Source organism: Schistocerca piceifrons, chromosome 3, assembly GCF_021461385.2.
Source record: "Schistocerca piceifrons isolate TAMUIC-IGC-003096 chromosome 3, iqSchPice1.1, whole genome shotgun sequence".
NCBI lineage: Eukaryota > Metazoa > Arthropoda > Insecta > Orthoptera > Acrididae > Schistocerca > Schistocerca piceifrons.
In genome coordinates this window covers 890,695,487-890,715,461 of record NC_060140.1, presented here as the reverse complement: position 1 = coordinate 890,715,461, position 19,975 = coordinate 890,695,487, and the positions used below count along the sequence as shown (strand labels likewise).

At 46.3% G+C, this 19,975-nt stretch overlaps 1 protein-coding gene across 1 annotated transcript in view; it reads right to left on the bottom strand.

Annotated features, from left to right (window-relative positions):
- Nucleotides 1-880: 880 nt before the first annotated feature.
- The window catches only part of LOC124789161, a 189,944-nt gene continuing 170,849 nt past the window's right edge, over nucleotides 881-19,975 (bottom strand). The window contains exon 15 of the mRNA XM_047256456.1: nucleotides 881-1,510. Within this exon, the coding sequence (XP_047112412.1) occupies nucleotides 1,185-1,510 (326 nt within the window). The 3' untranslated portion in view covers nucleotides 881-1,184. The remainder of the gene's footprint in view (nucleotides 1,511-19,975) is intronic.

Here is a 19,975-nt window from a genome sequence, read left to right as displayed (position 1 = left end):
TTTGTGTTGATTTCTCTACTTATTTTAATGAGAAGCTTCTCATCTGGTCTCACAAGGATGAATGGATCCCATTCAAGAACTTTCCTCCACAGGAAAATCTGATGTGGATACCAGGTGTCAAAACTTGGGAATTCAGTATTAGTAGCCAACAACACTAACCACGAAATGTTTAAGAATCTAACTGTGATTCAGTTACATTGACAGGCCAAAACCAGCCAGTAAGGCTGTGTACACTAAATTTGACATCCTACAGTGGATATTTAAAATGGTTTATCACTCAGAAACTAAGTCGTGGCTGGGACCACACACACACACACACACACACACACACACACACACACACACACACACACAAAAAAAATCACAGCTATACTTCCATTAACCTTCCCTCCTGCATAGCAGACTTCACAGAGGCTTTCCTGCGTATCTTATTGACATGAAGGAAAAAAGGATATTGTAAAGAAAAGGTTTAACCATAGCCTACGGAGTTGTTCACAGAATGAATCTTTCATTCTGCAGCAAAATGTATGCTGTTTTGAAACTTCCTGTTTGATTAAAACTATGTGCCACATTGTGGCACTAACTCAGAACCTTGCTCTTCCTCCTTTATAGCTCAGTTGGTATGATACTGAAAAAGACAAAATTGTGGGTTCAAGTCTGGATCCAATGCACTGTTCTAACTTGTCAGGTTTCGAAGTAATATTTGTCATGTTCCATTTGGAGTCACTTCTCCTTAAGTAGATATTTCTGAATGCTTTAGCCAATTTCTATTTTTTTTTAAAAAAAAGCACCACATGCACACAAAAAAATTCAAAATGATTTGCACACAGTTTATTCTATTGTAGACAATAACTGTATTATTTTATAATAACACTGGCAGTTTTGTGCTGACTCTTAAGAGCATAATACAAACAGTATTATAATATACATTACCACACTACACTGGATATATGCATAATTCAAACATTATCACATTTTATGGCTTGAATATATTGTCTAAAGTCTTTCACATGAAAGCTATAAATATGGTTGCAATTCACTACATTCACAACTGAATTATGTTCCATTTTAGGAACAAAGTATGTAACAAATAATACTAAATGCAATGGAAAAAAGAAGATAAATAACCGTTTTCAAGAGTCTTTCTTCCCATTAAGCATTTGCCCTTCATATCTGTTGACCAGTTACGTCTTGCTTTCTCCAGGAAAACTAATTTTCTCATAAATCATCTTGAAAGTGCTAATAGTTTGAGGGTCACACAAACAATTATTTGCCTGTACAGCAACTGAGTGAGTTTGCTGCTTTAAGTCTGTTACTTCCGCATTCTCCAGTCTGTTCAGCAAGTTTCCAACAGTAATATCTTGACGTAACCTTTCCCTGTATCTCCACAACCTCAAGATTTCTCGTGTGACATTCACAAGAGAATGTTTCTCAATTGCAGTCTTCAGCTCTGGAATGCTGCAATCAGCACTGTCTTTGGTTTTTTCATCCTGAATCACAGTATGATGGCCTAGAAAATAAAACAAATCAAAATGAAATAAATGTGTGCACTAAAACAAAATAAAGAAGATAATTCAGTGGCACATAACATAAAATAGATATAAATTATACAGCACTATGAAAAGGATACAAATTATACACAACTCTTGGAATGTGAAAGGTAGTGAGAGATCAAAATCACACACAGTATTTTAAATATGCAAAAAAATTCACTCAACTTATTTTCACTCTCAAAATATACAGTACGGTCTTCTTATAGACTTAATTGTTCCACTCACATAAGATTTATTGCACATATATTTGTCAATATACTATTACCTGGCAATTAGTTTATGAGTTGAAAGACGTAGCTTATATCAGAGATACTTAAGTACCGGTTGATTATTAAACTAACAGTCTCCAGAATGAGATTTTCACTCTGCAGCGGAGTGTGCGCTGGTATGAAACTTCCTGGCAGATTAAAACTGTGTGCCCGACCGAGACTCGAACTCGGGACCTTTGCCTTTCGCGGGCAAGTGCTCTACCATCTGAGCTACCGAAGCCGACTCACGCCCGGTACTCACAGCTTTACTTCTGCCAGTATCTCGTCTCCTACCTTCCACACTTTACAGAAGCTCTTCTGCGAACCTTGCAGGGTGTGAGTCGTGCTTCGGTAGCTCAGATGGTAGAGCACTTGCCCGCGAAAGGCTACGGTCCCGAGTTCGAGTCTCGGTCGGGCACACAGTTTTAATCTGCCAGGAAGTTTCATATCAGCGCACACTCCGCTGCAGAGTGAAAATCTCAGTCTGGAAACATCCCCCAGGCTGTGGCTAAGCCATGTCTCCGCAATATCCTTTCTTTCAGGAGTGCTAGTTCTGCAAGGTTCGCAGGAGAGCTTCTGTAAAATTTGGAAGGTAGGAGACGAGATACTGGCAGAAGTAAAGCTGTGAGGGCCATGCGTGAGTCGTGCTTCGGTAGCTCAGATGGTAGAGCACTTACCCGCGAAAGGCAAAGGTCCCGAGTTCGAGTCTCGGTCGGGCACACAGTTTTAATCTGCCAGGAAGTTTCAAACTAACAATGTTCCAAGTGCTGCAGCGTGGGCTGTATGCATAATCAGCACACTTATGTACTATGCTGAAAAGAAATGATAGTTTCTCTTTCCGCCACCATGTGAAAATATGATACTGTAAGCAGTCATAATTTGAAACAAATCCTGTTTTGACATCAGATTTATTTATTTATTTTTTTTTGGGGGGGTGGGAGGGGGGTCTGTTGATGTATCAAGGGTTAAGAAGATCGAAGTTTTCCTTATCATGGTGTATATGTGGACAAAGAAAAAAATTCCCGGATTTCCCGTGAAAAATACACATTCTCCCAGGTGAAAGTAAACTTTTTACATGTTAAGTGACCGTATACTCTTCCTCAGCACTGTAAAACTCATCAATCTTTTGAATGTTTATGGTTTTATATACCGACGTAGAATTTCCCGGCACTTCAGAAAATGGGTGGAGGGTGGGAGATGGGTACATACGCTGCATATTTTCGTATTACGAAGGTATAAATTTGAATTCCACCAAACACCGCATGTCACTTTCCGAAGCATTGAAAACGAGATTGCGATGCGCTTTTGTAAGCCAGTCATAGCTCATATCACTTTATCTCGCTGATGACAGCAAAGGACACGTGATGTAGTCAGCCAATAACAAGATCACTCTTAAGCAGCGCGAACACACAAATAAGAAAAGTTCGGGTTTAAATTAATAACGACATAAATGTCTGATCTGGGCTCAAAATTCTTCTAAATGGTCGTCCTCAAAGAGTTGATTTTTATTAATTTTAATAATAATAATGAACAGCCTCAGTTGCACCGCTTACCTAGTATTTACCTCAGTTTCAGTCAGGATAACCCAACCTTCTTCAGAATCTAAATACTAAAATAGTAAATTCTAGGTCAACGGTGCAACTGAGGCTGTTCATTATTAAAATTAAAATTAATATTTATACAGTTAATGACAGGGCCGCGAAATGATGAAGATATTTAAGTTGATTTTTAAATGAGAGTCAAACGCTTTGCGATTTAAGAAATTCATCGTACACTCTCGCACACAGTTCATCTTGCGCAAAAGGAAATTTGCTTTGAATGTAACGCTTTTCAAACCACCATTTGCAATATTTTCCTGCGACCTGTTAGAAATAGGTTCGTTTCAGCCGTTGCAAGAGAGCGCCAGGTAACGGGCGTCACTGCGCCTGCGCAGCTACGATGTCATAAAAGAAACAAGACATCAGAGGATACTTCAAGAGCATTGGAATTTCGTGAACCACACTAAAACGCACAATTCGGCATAAAGTGAAGACTCATATGTCCATATTCGAATGTAAATTTTCTTGGAGTACCAGTGCTGTATTATGTCATGTTTGGTTCTTTATTATGGTATAATGCCATACATGCACTTGAAATGCAGCGAACAGTTGAAACCAGCCAAGAGTGTGAAATTAAACACTTCGTTTCAAATAAATTGATTGCCTCAGCAGAAAAGATTAATAAAAGTCAAATCTCTTTGACAAACTGACAAAAATAACTTCATTGTTCTGTAAGGCGATTAATGCTTGACTGTCAGGAAAGTGAAAATAAAATCTGGAAGTAATAACATATTTTTGCCTTCCGTTACTAAGCGAACGTGTTTTTAATTCATTTGATAGCTCCCGGCCTCAAAAATCCTTTTCATCATCATTTAACGTGAGAGCAATAATCGAAGACGAAACAACAAAATCACTGAACTTAAACACAGGGCATGTGGAGACGACCCACCTCCCCACCACAACTCTGACTGCTTTGTGCTTCAGCTCCAGATTTACTATATTTCCGAACCGGGGCAATATTAGATAGTGGCGCCCAGCCACACTTCAGTAACCAGAAGCGGGAGAAGGTACTACGCATACGCGACTAAACTGTGCATGCGCAAGAACCCGCCCGCAACTGCTCAAACGACTCTAAACAGTTGTCACGTCACGCTCATTGGAGGCAATTTGTTGTTCTGAAGCATTGCAAAGTCTTCCGAAGCCTTCGACACACTGTGCTGTTGGCAGACGCTAGTATGAGTACTGTTGTTGTTGTTGTATACGGCAAATTTCCTTTGCAACTTTAGTTTTATTTTCGTTTTTTTTTTCTTTCTCTCATTCATGTTTTGTTGCTGCAGTATTATTCTGCAGTAGCGGGATACAGTAATATCCTTTGTTAGAGTATTGGTTCTTACCAGTCAAAAACCACAAAAATTTAACTGAAAACCAAAACAATGAAAAATTCCCGGAATTCTAAACAATTCCCTGGTTTGTCCCGGATCTCCCGGTTGTCCCGGGCCGTATATACCCTGCTTATGAAAGGCAATATTTGTTTCAAAGAAAATTCATGCTCTGCTGGTAAAGTTATTTTATTAGAATAGCAGCAATAACAGCACTGCAATGTGGGAATATCACAGACAGAAACAGCTGCGAAGAGGCGTTATGTCAATGAATGGGCTAAAGAATATGATCCAGAAATTTGAAGAAACAGAGAATTAGGTGGTGCAGCAGGGAGAGGCAGGTGGCCCATTTCCATAGCAGTTGTTGAAGTACTTTAAGCTATAGCCGACCTTGCAGTCCATGCCCCAAATTCTGCAGCCACTGCTCGAGCTGTGTCATGGGAATTGCCTCTTCCCTGGTCAACACTTCCACAGTTTTAGCGGTGTATTTTACACTGGTATCCCTACAAGATTCAAATTGTGCACCAAGTTAAGCCCAAAGATAGGCTACAGTGCCATGACTTTTTCCTCCTTTTGTGGCATCCATGGAAATGTATGATGTGGCCAGGCAATTTTCCTTGGATGGACGATGCACATCATACTCCATTTGGTGCTGTGAATGGGAAGAACTGTCACATATTGCAGTCTACTCAGCCACTGTTATACAGGAACATACACTGCACTCCGCTTATGTGAAGACGTGGTGTAGTATCACAAGCTCCTTCATTCTCTGTTTTCCTTTGAGGAGATAACACCTCATGGGCCTGTTAGCTGTACAGCAACATCTGCCTATTCTAACAACTTCCTTGTGCATTTTCACACAAGATGTGGAAACACCTCATCACTTGCCATGTGACATATCTGCTTTGAGAAACCTTTGCTAATGACCATATCATCTCTAGGCAATTTAAAGATGTTTGGCCTTTCAGATCCCCTGACAAAAATCTACAAGACTTCTGGTTGTGGGGACAACTGAAAGATCGTGTCCATCATGGATGTATCTGGATTCTTTCTGATCTGAAGGGTACCATATGACGACATATTGCTCTAATTACATTGGTATGTTATGAGCAACTACTGACCATGCCATGTATGAATGCAGCATGTTGCAAGTCGGGAGAACATATGGAACAGGTGTTGCAACTTGCGTCCAGATGCTAATAAATGTGCCATAAACAGCATTATCAAGTGTTTGATTATTTCTTCCCTTTCCCTGCACTGCACCACATACTGACTGCTTACAGCACCATATTTCTCTGTTGGCACAAAGTGGAACTATATTTTTATCAGCATACTCCCATGAGCACACCAATTAGTGAACACGCTTATGATGTTTCAGTGTCCTGCAATGTATACAGCCTGCAGCACTCTGAACACTGTCAAGCTAATCAAAACCACCCGATACTTATAAAATCAAAGCCACCTGATACTTATAATAGCACAGAACGCTTCACTGCCGGACAAACATGCACGAGGTAAAAAATTAATAAAATATTTTTTTGACAAACAGAGCTGTATGTATTTTAGTTTTTATTCTGTTATACATTTATTAAACATTTGAACAGAGTGGTTACCTACAACATGTTGAGTGAGTAGCTCAATTTTCTGTGCACAGACAATAACAATTCTGTAGTCGATCGTTTTACAACTGTGATAATAACATTTTATTAACTATGAATCATGACAATATCATGACCTATGGAAATGTTACTAGACACACAGCTCCTTCAGATATTGTAAAATATTGTTCCATCACTGAAACATCAATAAGATCAGGCATAGCTAACACAAAGAAATATGTAATACAGGTGCACTTGAACATGTCTAGCACCTTACCCAACTCTCACTGTAACCTTTCAGTGATCACTGATTATGTCAAGATCACAGGCTTATGTGAACACGAGATAAGTCATTGCAAATATGAAATTCTAGTACATTAGTAACCAGTATAACTGCCAGAATGTTGTATGCAAGCATACAAATGTGCATGCACTGCGTTTTACAGGTGCCATATGTCAGTTTGTGGGATGGAGTTCCAGGCCTGTTGCACTTGTTCGGTCAATGTAGGGATGATTAATGCTGTCTGTGGATGACACTGAAGTTGTTGGACGATGATGTTCCATATGTGCTTAATTCGAGACAGATCTGGCAATCGAGCAGGCCAATGCAGCATGTCGACACCCTGTACAGCATGTTGGGTTACAACAGGGGTGTGTGAGCGAGTGTGATCCTATTTGAAAACCCCCTGGAAAGCTATTCGTGAATGCCAGCACAACAGGTCGAATCACCAGACTGACATACAAATTTGCGGACAGAGTGTGTGGGATAGCCACGATAGTGCTCCTGTCATCGTACAAAATCACAATCCTGACCATTACTCAAAGTGAGGTCCAGTGGGTAGCATACAAATAGGCTGGTTGCAGACCATCAACAGACTCCCTCCTAACCAACATACAGCCATCACCAACACTGAGGCAGAACCAGCTTTCATCAGAAAACACAACAGACCTATGCCCTGCTCTCCAATGACCTCTCACTTGACAACTGTAGTTGCAAATGGCGATGGTTTGAGATCAGTGGAATGTACACTACACTATAGGGCGTATGGCTTGGAGCTGTCCTTGAGGTAACAAATCGGTAACAGTTTACTATGTTACTATGGTGGCAATTGCTGCTCAAATTGTTGCTGCAGGTGCAGTACAATGCACCGGAGTCATATGTCAAACATGATGGTCTTCCTTCTCTGTAGTGCCATATGGCCAACCAGACCCATCTCCTTGCGACTGTGCATTTCCATGACCACCGCTGCCAGCAATCATCTGCAGTGGCTACATTAGTGACAAGTCAATATGCAGTATCAGAAGAAACATCCAGTTTCTCTTAGCCTTACTACACGGCGTTGTTCAAACTTGAGAAATGCTGTTAATGGCATCTTTGTCGCCTTAAAGGCATTCTTGACTAACATCAACTCACTGTGCCCTATCTCAAAGGGAACTAATGGTTAGAACTGTTCACTGTGTATTTAAAGCGAACATGGTCTGTATCCTCATAGTGGCCTTATTAGCAGCACTCTCATGCGACTGGCATGAAATCTGAATAGATATCTTTCAGGTGTAGAAGCACACCTACCAACTTTTGTTTATGTCGTGCAATTGTTTTTTCGCGTTGCAATTTTTTACCATCAGTGTATCTTTCACTTATGCAGATGAAAAACAATCTCCTATAATGTAAGATCATACGAGATGGTGCACATTGAGATGCAAGAAATCCACAATCCAGTCTACTAACAATGTTTGAACATGGCAACATGAATTACTCTAGAAAAATCACTTCATGCTTACATAATACTGCAGGAATGCAGCCCTATTCAGTAAGTCTTCCCTGCTGATATTTCAGCTTGTTGTCCTGTGAGCCGCAAGAGTGATGGTGCAGCCTAATTAATATGTTGCTCACGAGGTCACACATCATCACAGTCGCATAAATGTCACTTGGGAGGTAGGACTTGTATACTACTGACATGTCCTCTGTAACAGACATTGTGGGGCACGTTCTAGTTTATAAACAATAGGCATCAATGACAGGTGCCCTGCGCCACTCTCTTCTGAGAGCTGGTTATTTCTAGTTCCTGATTCCAAACTTACCCCAAGTTAAAACTGTCATAGCTATTAAGTAAGTCATTTGCCAGACAGATTTTGATGGCTTCCTTAATCAGACTCACAGAGCAACGATGCAGATGTTAGAATCTTGATTTCTTCAGCGTCCAAGGAGTGCCCTGTCCCAGTGTAGTGCTTGGGCACTGCTGATTTGTCAAACTGTAGCTTTGATGTTTCACACAATGCTCTCAAATAATTTGTTTGTTTGACACGTATGATGATGGTTCTTGCACACACGTGCCTCATATAGCACTCAGTTAGCCTTCAAGAATCACTACATATGATGGGAAAGCCACGGATTGATCCTTTCCTCTTCTACCTCTTGACTCGACACTCAAGTTCAGTTTGAACTGTGAGGCCTAGTTCATTTTTGTATTGGGTAGCCAATAGCTTCAGACACTTTCCTGAAATGCTCTAGTTCTTCATGCAGATGGCCATAATCTATAATGGTGGTTGTTGGGATGTTTAAGGGGGACTAAACAGCGAAGGTCATCAGTCCCCCATTCCAAAATCAGGCGAGCCGAAAATCGACGGAGCAGGGAAAAACCAAAGGGGGAGGAAACGTCCCCCCAGGCGCTAAAAGAACACAAATGCAGCAACAAACACTACAGACAAGAACAGGACAGAGGAACACCAGACAGAAAGAAACAGGAGAAAGGAGGATGGCCGGAGACTGGTTGACTGACCATGAAAAAAAAAAAAGGGAAAGAGTCAACCATCTGACGGCACACCAGAATAGCGACAGACACAAGGACAAAACACACAGAAAGGGAAAGGCGCAGGACCTCCCTATATCGAACCATAAAACGGACTACCACGGATAAAATTTAAAACGTCATCAGCCATGGAGGCATCGTCGGATAAAACCAAAGCCAAATTGCCTGGGAGACTAAAAGATTGCCGGAGTGTGCGCAGTCGAGGACACTCCAGCAAAATGTGGCCGACCGTCAGCTGGGACCCACACTGACACAAGGGGGGATCCTCCTGACGTAACAGATGGCCGTGCGTCAGGTATGTATGGCCGATGCGCAGCCGACACAGGACTACCGAGTCCCTGCGAGAAGCCCGCAGAGAGGAACGCCACACATCGGTCGTCCCCTTGACAGCCCGTAGTTTATTCGGGGCTGTCATGCCACGCCACTCAGCAGCCCACATCCCAATCAGCTTACGGCGCAACACCAGCTGCTGGTCGCGAGCCGTAAGGCCGATCTCCAAAGCCGGGGCGTCGATCGCCCCTTTGGCCAGCCTGTCTACACGTTCGTTCCCTGGGATGCCAACGTGACCGGGCGTCCAGACCAAGACCATCGAATGACCAGAACGGGCAATGGCGGAAACAGACTCCTGAATGGAGGACACCAGAGGAGAGGAGGGATAGCAGCGGTCGATGGCCTGAAGGCTGCTCAGGGAGTCACTGCAGATCACGATGGACCTACCTGAGCAGAAACGCATATGCTCCAGAGCGCGCAATATGGCCACCAGCTCTGCAGTAAAAATACTGCAGCCAGCCGGCAAGGAGCGTTTCTCAACATGTGCAGCGTGAGCAAAAGAGTAGGCAGTGCGACCATCAACCAGGGAACCATCAGTGTAGACAGTCTCACAGTCCGAAAATGAGGCGAGGAGAGCAAGAAAACGGCGACGGAGGGCCACAGGCGGAACCGAGTCCTTGGGTCCCTGTGCCAAGTCCAGACGGACGGACGGCCGGGACAAACACCAGGGAGGCGTAGGTGCACAGACCCGGAAGGGAGGCGGAAGAGGGAATGAACCCAATTCCGACAGCAGGGACTGAACGCGGACAGCGACGGAAAGCCCAGACCTAGGTCGCCGTTCAGGCAGATGGAGGGCCATGGCAGGGAAAAGCAGGCGACGATTGGGATGGCCTGGCGAGCAATGTACGTGGACAGCATAGTCGGCGAGCAGACGATGGCGGCGAATCCGCAGCGGGGGAACCCCGGCCTCCACCAGTAGACTATCCACGGGGCTGGTGCGAAAAGCGCCAGTTGCAAGCCGAACCCCACAGTGATGTACGGGGTCTAACAACTTCAACACTGAGGGTGACGCAGACCCATAGGCCAGGCTCCCATAATCAATCCGGGACTGGACAAGGGCTCTGTACAATTGCAGTAGCGTGCAGCGATCTGCACCCCAAGACGTGTGGCTAAGGCAGCGGAGGGCGTTGAGGTGCCGCCAGCATTTTTGCTTCAGCCGAGTAACATGAGGAACCCATGTCAGCCGGGCATCAAACACAAGTCCCAAGAAGCGGCAAGTGTCCACCACTTCAAGCAGGTGGCCGTCGAGGTAAAGTGCAGGATGAGGGTGGACCGTCCGACGCCTGCAGAAGTGCATAACTCGAGTCTTGGCAGCAGAGAACTGAAAACCATGAGTCAGAGCCCATGATGCTGCCTTACGAACGGCGACTTGCAGCCTGCGTTCGGCGACTCCCGTAGTCGTGGAGCTAAATGAGATGCAGAAGTCGTCGGCATACAAAGAAGGAGACACCGACGACCCCACTGCTGCTGCCAGACCATTAATGGCCACTAGGAATAAGGAGACGCTCAACACCGAGCCCTGCGGGACCCCATTTTCCTGTATATAAGAGGAACTAGAGGTGGCACCGACTTGCACCCGGAAAGAGCGGCGCAATAAAAAGCTTTGAAGGAAAGCCGGGAGCCGACCACGAAGACCCCACTCATGCAACGTGGCGAGGATGTGATGCCTCCATGTGGTGTCATACGCCTTCCGCAGATCGAAAAATACAGCAACGAGATGCTGACGTCGGGCAAAGGCCGTACGGACAGCAGATTCCAGCCGCACCAAATTGTCCACTGCAGACCGGCCCCGACGGAAGCCACCCTGGGATGGAGCGCGGAGACCGCGTGACTCAAGGACCCAACACAAACGCCGCCCCACCATACGTTCGAGCAATTTGCACAAAACGTTGGTGAGGGTAATGGGACGATAGCTGTCCACCGCCAGTGGGTCTGCACCGGGCTTCACGATGGGGACAATAAGACCCTCTCGCCATTGCGACGGGAACACGCCCTCGCTCCAAATGCGGTTAAAGATGGTGAGGATGTGTCTCTGGCAGTCCCTGGAGAGATGCATCTGCGCGTGGATGCAGTCCGGTCCTGGTGCTGTATCAGGGCAATCGGCGAGGGCAGCGAGGAGTTCCCTCTCGCTGAAAGGAGCATTGTATGTTTCATAATGACGCGTGTGGAATGAGAACGGCGTCCGCTCGGCTCGCTCCTTTAGAGAGCGAAAGGCGGGGGGGATAGGATGCAGTCGCAGAGCTCTGAGCAAAGTGCGCGGCTAGCCGTTCAGCAATGGCGGCAGCGTCCGTGCAGACAGCGCCGTCCAAGGAGAGCCCAGGGACACCCATAGGGGTCTGGGAGCCATAAATCCGCCGGATCCGGGACCACACGTGCGAGGACGAGACACGGGAGCCCAGGGAGAAGACGTACCTCTCCCAGCACTCCTGCTTAAGCCGTGCAATAAGACGACGGGCGAAGGCACGGAGCCTCTTAAAGGCGATGAGGGTCTCCAGAGACGGGTGCCGCCTATGACGCTGGAGAGCCCGCCTACGGTCGCGAATAGCCTCAGCAATCTCCGGCGACCACCAGGGGACAGCCTTCCGCCGAGGGAGGCCAGAGGAACGGGGGATGGCAGCCTCGGCCGCCGAAATGATGGACGTGGTGAAAACACGGACCACCTTGTCAATGTCACCCTGTGGGGGAGACGCAATGGTTACAGCGGAAGTAAAAGCTGGCCAGTCAGCCCTGTGGAGAGCCCAGCGGGGCAAGCGCCCAGAAGAATGACACTGTGGCAGTGACAAATAGATGGGAAAATGGTCACTGCCACACAGGTCAGGATGCACCCTCCAGTGGAGGGATGGGACAAGTCCAGGGCTGCAAATAGAGAGATCGATGGCCGAGAACGAGCCATGGGCCACACTGAAATGCGTGGGAGCACCGGTGTTCAAGAGGCTAAGGTCAAGCTGAGCCAACACATGCTCCACGGGCCGACCACGGCCATCGGAGACAGTCCCACCCCATAGAGGGTTGTGGGCATTGAAATCGCCCAGCAGCAAAAAAGGCGGCGGCAGTTGGTTTATCAGAGCAGCCAGGACATGCTGCGCGACAGCACCATCCGGTGGAAGGTAAAGACTGCAAACGGTAATACCCTGTGGCGTCCACACCCTAACAGCGACAGCCTCTAAAGCTGTTTGTAGAGGTACAAACTCGCTGTGAAGAGAGTTAAGGACATATATGCAGACGCCACCAGACACCCTTTCATAAGCTGCCCGGTTCTTAAAATAACCCCGATAGCCACGGAGGGCAGGGGTTCGCATTGCTGGAAACCAAGTTTCCTGCAGAGCAATGCAAAGGAAAGGATGACGGCTGATAAGTTGGCGGAGCTCAGCTAAATGGTGGAAAAAACCGCTGCAGTTCCACTGGAGGATGGTATGAGCCATGGATGGGAAAGGCGTGAAGGGATTGGGGAGGCAGATTACGCCTCCGGGGCCCCTGCTGCTACTGAGGCACCACCTGGACAACAGCCATCTACTGCATCCGAGGGACCGGCGAGATCCATGTCCTCAGCGGACGCCAGAATCTCCACCTCATCCTCAGACGCAGAGCTTGTAGGAAGCGGTGGAATGGGTGCCACCGCAATGTCGGTAGCCTTGGGGAGTTTCTTCTTCTTCTGCTTCTCGCGCTGCGCCTTGGGTGGTTCAGGGTGAGAGGGCGTCACCGGGTCAGTCTCAGGGACAGACGATGACCGTGTGTCCCGACGACCAGGGACTGGCGGTTGTTTGAGCCACTTGCGGCCGTCGGCTTTGGAACCGGTCGGAGCGTGCGAAGGAAGGTCCCCAAGGGACCCCTTCCTTACGAGAGTAGCTGAAGAAGTCTTACGCTTCTCCGGCTGGGAAGGGGGGACTGATGTCCCCGATGGTTGGGGGGGTGTTGCTCCTGAAGTAGATGGAGCAGGAGCAACAGGAGGTTTAGTGCCCCCCACCATCAAAGGGGCAGGTGTGGGACTTCGACTCTGAGAGCTGCCGGGAGTGGAGGGAATTGTAGAAGGAGTGACAGTTGCGGCATAAGAAGTTGTCATGCGCACCGGATGAAGCCGATCATATTTCCGCTTCGCCTCAGTGTACGTCAGGCGGTCGAGAGTCTTTATTTCCATGATCTTCCGCTCCTTCTGCAGAATCGGACAGTCTGGCGAGCAAGGCGGATGGTGCGCACCACAGTTCACACAGATTGGAGGCGGCGCACAGGGATGATCAGGATGGGAAGGTCGACCGCAATCGCGACAGACGAGGTCGGACGCACAGCGTGAAGACATGTGGCCGAACTTCCAACACTTGAAGCACCGCATCGGGGGAGGGATATACGGCTTGACATCACAACGGTACACCATCACCTTGACCTTCTCAGGTAACGTGTCACCCTCGAAGGCCAAAATGAAGGCACTGGTGGCAACTTGACGATCCCTCGGACCCCGGTGGACGCGCCGGACGAAATGGACACCTCGGCACTCCAAGTTGGCGCGCAGCTCGTCGTCGGACTGTAAAAGGAGATCCCTGTGAAAGATAATGCCCTGGACCATGTTCAGACTCTTATGGGGCGTGATAGTGACAGAGACATCCCCCAGCTTAGTACAAGCGAGCAAGGCCCGCGACTGGGCGGAGGATGCCGTTTTGATCAACACCGATCCGGACCGCATCTTGGACAAGCCCTCCACCTCCCCAAACTTGTCCTCTAAATGCTCTACAAAGAACTGAGGCTTCACGGACATAAAAGATTCCCCGTCAGCTCTGGTACAGACGAGATATCGGGGCGAGTATCTTTCGCTCTCATTCATAGCCCTTCGTTCCTCCCATGGTGTGGCCAGGGAGGGGAACGATTTGGGGTCATACACATTAGCCTTGAATTGAGCTTTGGAACGCTTAGAGACTGCTGACGGCTGGCCGCCAGCGAGAGATGATGTACCACGCTTCATTGCGGGTCATCCGCCCTGATGCCACCTACTCCGACCAAGGGCCCTCCCCACGGGCGCCACCCAGCCACAGCAAAGGCCACCTGGCAGGATGGCCATTGCCGGGAGTCCCGATGCCCCAGGGCGATGGGCATCTACTCCTTGGCATACGTGGGGAGTTAACGGCGCAGGCATCAGTAGAGCGATCCCTGTGTTGTCAGGGGGCTACAACCAAGAGGGTACATGGCGGCCCCACCACAACGGACTGGCTACCGTGCTGGATCTTAGGTGCAAAAACGGCCAAGGTCGTCGTCGCAGATAAAAGAAACACTGCAGAGTGCAGCGTGGTAATCGCCCAAGAGATCGAAAACGAGCAGGACACCATTGCAACGACGAGAAAGACGGCTAAAGGTCTAATTGCACGACGGATACAGTGCACCATGTAAGGCGCCCTTCCCCAATTGGCTCGCTCTTCGGAATAATTTAGAAAGATGGAGGTCAAACCCGAGAGGGGACCATCACATAAGGCCGAAACATGTGAGACTCCTTTTAGTCGCCTCTGACGACAGGCAGGAATACCGCGGGCCTATTCTAACCCCCGAACCCGCAGGGGGGCATAATCTATAATAGCATGCACTCTATGGACTAATGTTTTTATGGACCCCAATTGTCTGTTACAGATTATGACAGCTGCCACCTTGCAGATACAAATATGGTGTGTCGACTTGTGGTAGACTTGTGGCCAAGGGTCAGCTGTGTGAGGAACTTAAACCCTGCAAAAAAGTGTTTTAAGATAATGGCTACCCAATGAACAAAATACAGAAGACGTTACACCTCAAACCATATGTGGGCATACTGGGTTTAGACATCGCAGAGGAAACATTCAAATCCACATACTTCTAATGTGATGACACGCACTTCGTATCCAGACTGTCATAACATCGGAAGCTTAAAATAGGAATGTAGTATTCCATGCTTGCAGGAAGAGAGTACATTTGCATGCAGTCTGCATGTGCTGCAACATCCACATAAAGCATGTCATTTCACGCCATCAAATCAGTGTCCAACACAGCTTACAGATTTCCCAGCCAGTGAATCATTAAGCTGGAAATCAATGTCAACAAAATGAGAGTTCGAAGTTGACAAGGGCACTGCAGTGTTGCTTATCAATATGGGTGACAAACACAGGGCTCTGGGCTCTCCACCACTACAGCCAGCAAATGGTGATTTCATACAGTGAACAACAAACAGCACTCAAATTACAATGCAAGCTGCGTATAAAAATGTATGCAGAGTACCAAAAGTTTTAGAAGTAGCTTTTCTCAAAGCAACTAAAATTTTTGGTCTTTTTTTGTTCAGTTTTCAAACGAATGAGAATGCAGTTATCATCTCTCATACCATACTGTTAACTGCCTGGAAACATTGCTTGAACAGTACAAGTAATTAATTGACTCTGAAGTGGATTGCGCAAAGAACTTTTACAGTTTGCATATCATTTACACTCCCAGCTACGTCTTGGTTTGTAGAGCTTGACTGCTCATTCTCATTGCAAGCAAAGTTGTACCACTGGTATTGGACAGGTTACAAAAAATGAGTTATTACACCCATTACATCTGATCAATGGGCATCACTTACAGATATTAAGAAACATAAGGATATATACGTATGTGTGTCAAATTATAGGCTACCATCAACACCTACAGTTATGGAGACCTGTACACTTTTCCTACGTCAAGAGTAGTTCTTGGTGAAACTAGCTGGGGGTCACTACTTCAAAAACATTTGGAACAAATCATTAACGCATAAATAACATGCATGATATTATCTTCCAAATATGCAAGCTTTCTTTGATTGGTTCAGTTTAACCTTTTTCCCAACCTAGTGTCATACACTTTGCTGCTGTTGTGATCTTCAGTCCAGAGACTGGTTTGATGCAGCCCTCCATGCTACTCTATCATGTGCAAGCCTTTTCATCTCCAAATAACCACTGCAACCTACATCCTTCTGAAACTGCTTAGTGTATTCATCTCTTGGTATCCCCTCTACGAGTTTTACCATTCACACTTCCCTCCAATACTAAATTGCTGATCCCTTATTGCCTCAGAACATGTCCAACCAACCGATCCCTTCTTCTAGTCAAGTTGTGCAACAAATCCCTCTTCTCCCCAATTCTATACAGTATCTTCTCATTAGTTATGTGATCTACCCATATAATCTTCAGCATTCTTCTGTAGCACCACATTTCGAAAGCTTCTATTCTCTTATGTAAGTCTGCAGGCTTTCAGGGCCGTTGTCACAGAAGTTAAAATCTTCTGGGTTATTAGGCTGCGTCATACTTATTCTAAAATGATCGACGTTTCGACCCCTCTGCTGGGATCTTCCTCAGGATCTTCTGGTGTTCACTACTGCTAGCAGTTACACCAAATAGCCATCCAAGACAAAAAGATTGCTTGACTTTTAGGCTGCCATAAGGCTTTTATAAAATTAAGAAGATGCTCAAAATCCGCTTGCTGCCTTGAAACCCAGAAGACTGGCAAAATTTTGACATTAACCACTGATGCGACACAATATGGAATCGAGGCTGCACTAGCAAACAAAAACACCGATGTCCCACAGGTAAACCAATTACGTATGCCTTCAACCATTATCAGCAGCACAAATTAACTACTCCCAGATAGAGAAGGAAGCAGTGACCATTACTTACAGTGTCAAATTCCCACTTCTATGGCACCAAGACCCAATTAAACACAGACCACAAGCCACTTATTTTCTTGAGCAGCCCATATCAAAGTTCCACGCAAAGACAGCACAGCAATTACAACGGCAGCTACCATTTCTTAGCAATTATCATGACATTCATTACAGGCCCACCTCTAAACACGCTAACGCAGATGCACTGGCTCACATATCCACGAAACAAAGTTTGATACACAGGAGGCACTATGTTCTCAACTCAATAACAATGTGTGACAAACATTATATACTTCCCCGTCACACCCCATGAAGTTGGGTAATCCAAAGGGTGATATAGCTGCTTTGCAGGAACTCCTATCAGTAAAATGTGAATGTTCAAAGCAGTAATCAAAAGGAGCAGACCCAGCATATTTGACCTACTTGTCCTCGAGACACTGTAGTGCTAACAGCGGTGTCTTCGTGTTGGTCACGGAGGACACAGAATGCCAAGTCATCATTCCTCCCATGCTCCACAGGTGAATTCTTATGTAGCGTGCAGATAAGGAAATTGAAATACCTGTCCACTCTTGTCACACCCGCATTCGGTATCAGTGTTTTCCCCTTGGCTGAAAACAGGGCACCCAAAAGTGAGGGGGCAAACTGACTATGCTAGGCCATAGAAAGGCACAATTTGATTGTTGGTGCAAATAGTTTCCAACAGGAGCCTTAAGGAGCTTCTTAGTCAGCTACTGGTCCAGCTCCACCAAAGATCACAGTCCAGCAGGACTGCTACACAGGTGCCAACACTGTTCGCTGCTGGATCTGCTGCGACCACCCCACACAGCCCTCATCAAAACTGGGTGTCGTCGATCATCGGCAACTTCACCCCAGCATAGGACCTCTGCAAAGATGCTGCACGACAGTGCAGCAATCATTGGTGGCGCCAATCCAGACGAGGCTCGAGGCAGCCTCCCAGAGTTGCAAGGTAGCACTCCTGCTTCGACAGTTATGAAATATGGCTGCATAGGACAAGTGAGGAGTTCAGTTCATTCAGGAAGTTCTGCTTCTGCTTGCAGTGGATAGAAACATCAAATAAATCACATGACTGTTTTCTGTATCCAACTGTGTGCACAAAAGGAGAATACAACAAATATCATGTTAATGTGTGGGCTTCCACGTAATGACTTCTACGTTCAGCTACATTCCAGTGTGAATCTCGTGCATCATCATGGGCTGCGGAGGGGCAACAAATATCTTAAGTTGCAGTCTGCCAGAACCAGCTGGTCCACAATTGTAACCAACTGCAGCTGTGACACTAGTACACTATAGTGCCCCACAAAATCCGGTCCCCAAAGCCCGGCCGTGATACCAACCACCATCCCCGTCAAAACCTACATATCTGGCAAGACCTACACTCTTGAGCTCATCTCATGCCACAACTACACCACACATGAAGCCACCCTTTAATTCCTACATGCACCCTGGAAAGCCAGTTGAACTCAGGGAGGAAAGCCAGAGCCAATTGCCCAGAAAATGCACTGCAAGACTGATGACAACATCGCCATCTCTCCACTCATGATGGCAGAACTGCACCCCTTTGGTGTTTGGCACAGCATGGCAAGCACCATTTCTACCCCTACGTGCCAGTTAAAGGGGAGGGGGGGAGGGGGGAGGGGGGGGAGGGGGGGGGGAATACTGTATCCTCATCCAATGCCGATGAAAATGCAGAGATATATTATCTACTACCACATGTGGATATTGATATGACCAGCATTGGCGTATAGCTGGGAGGCAGAGCCCAACACAGGCTGTAATGCAGTGTTAGGAGGCTGCTGCAGGCACCAACTGCACTGAACAAACCTTCTGGTGTCAAGCAACCTATACAGTCCGCAGTAATGAACACTGGAATGATTACTCGACTATATTCAGCTGTTCAGAATACACTTCACTAATCCAGTGTTGACCTTGCCGTATACTTTGATTTTATATTGGATTTCTCCCTGGACAGCTCACATTACTTTAGAGAGACTGCTGTGTTTATGGAACAGTTAATTTGCAACTTATCCTGTGAAGTCATTCGTCCTATTTCAGTGCACGTAAGAACTCTGAATGTAGCCTTTATATTCTCCAGCTGATCCAGTGACATGTAGGAACCAGCTGCTCTCCCCTAAACGGTGCACACATCGTTCATCTTTTTGGTGGAGGTATGTGAAAATCCCAATGCCAGCCTGATCTTGGAGATGGAAAAGTCCCTGTTCCAGACATCCACAAACTGGATACAATCAAACAGACAAACATAAATCATCTTACTCCTCTTTTGCTCAACATTAGCATCAGCAGGCAGTACAACATTCCACTCACATGACGCTCTGAACAATTCCATTCACCAAGGCAAAAAGAGTTCTCTCTGCAGTGTATGTTTTCTCTACATCAACTGCTCATTAAAAACTTCCAGTTCTCTCCTCGAAGATATTGGAACCCTTTCACTTGAGAGCACATGTAACCAGATGTTCGGAGCTGAAGCAATTCACTTTATATTCTACCTTATGCATTCTTTCACATGAGAGGTGCAGATCTCAAGAATTTTGGCTCACAAGCTTTATGTCATTTGTAAAGTGCATCACTGCTGCTCCATTTATACAAATATTGTGAGATGCCTTCAAAAGCAAGGTACAGTGAGCCATCTACCATCTCTTTAAAGTATCAATACTAATCGCCATCCAGTACAGTTTTGGTACACACTGTCAAATAAACAGCTCTGTTGTTTCTGTTCAATATCCAGTGCTTAGACCAATTTAACGACGGAGTATTTACTATATTAGAATAGTAAAAGATTCAGAAGTAAAAAATGGACTTGCTGGATGTGACAAAAACATGAAATATATTCTACGGGAAAAACTAACTTATCTATAGAAGATG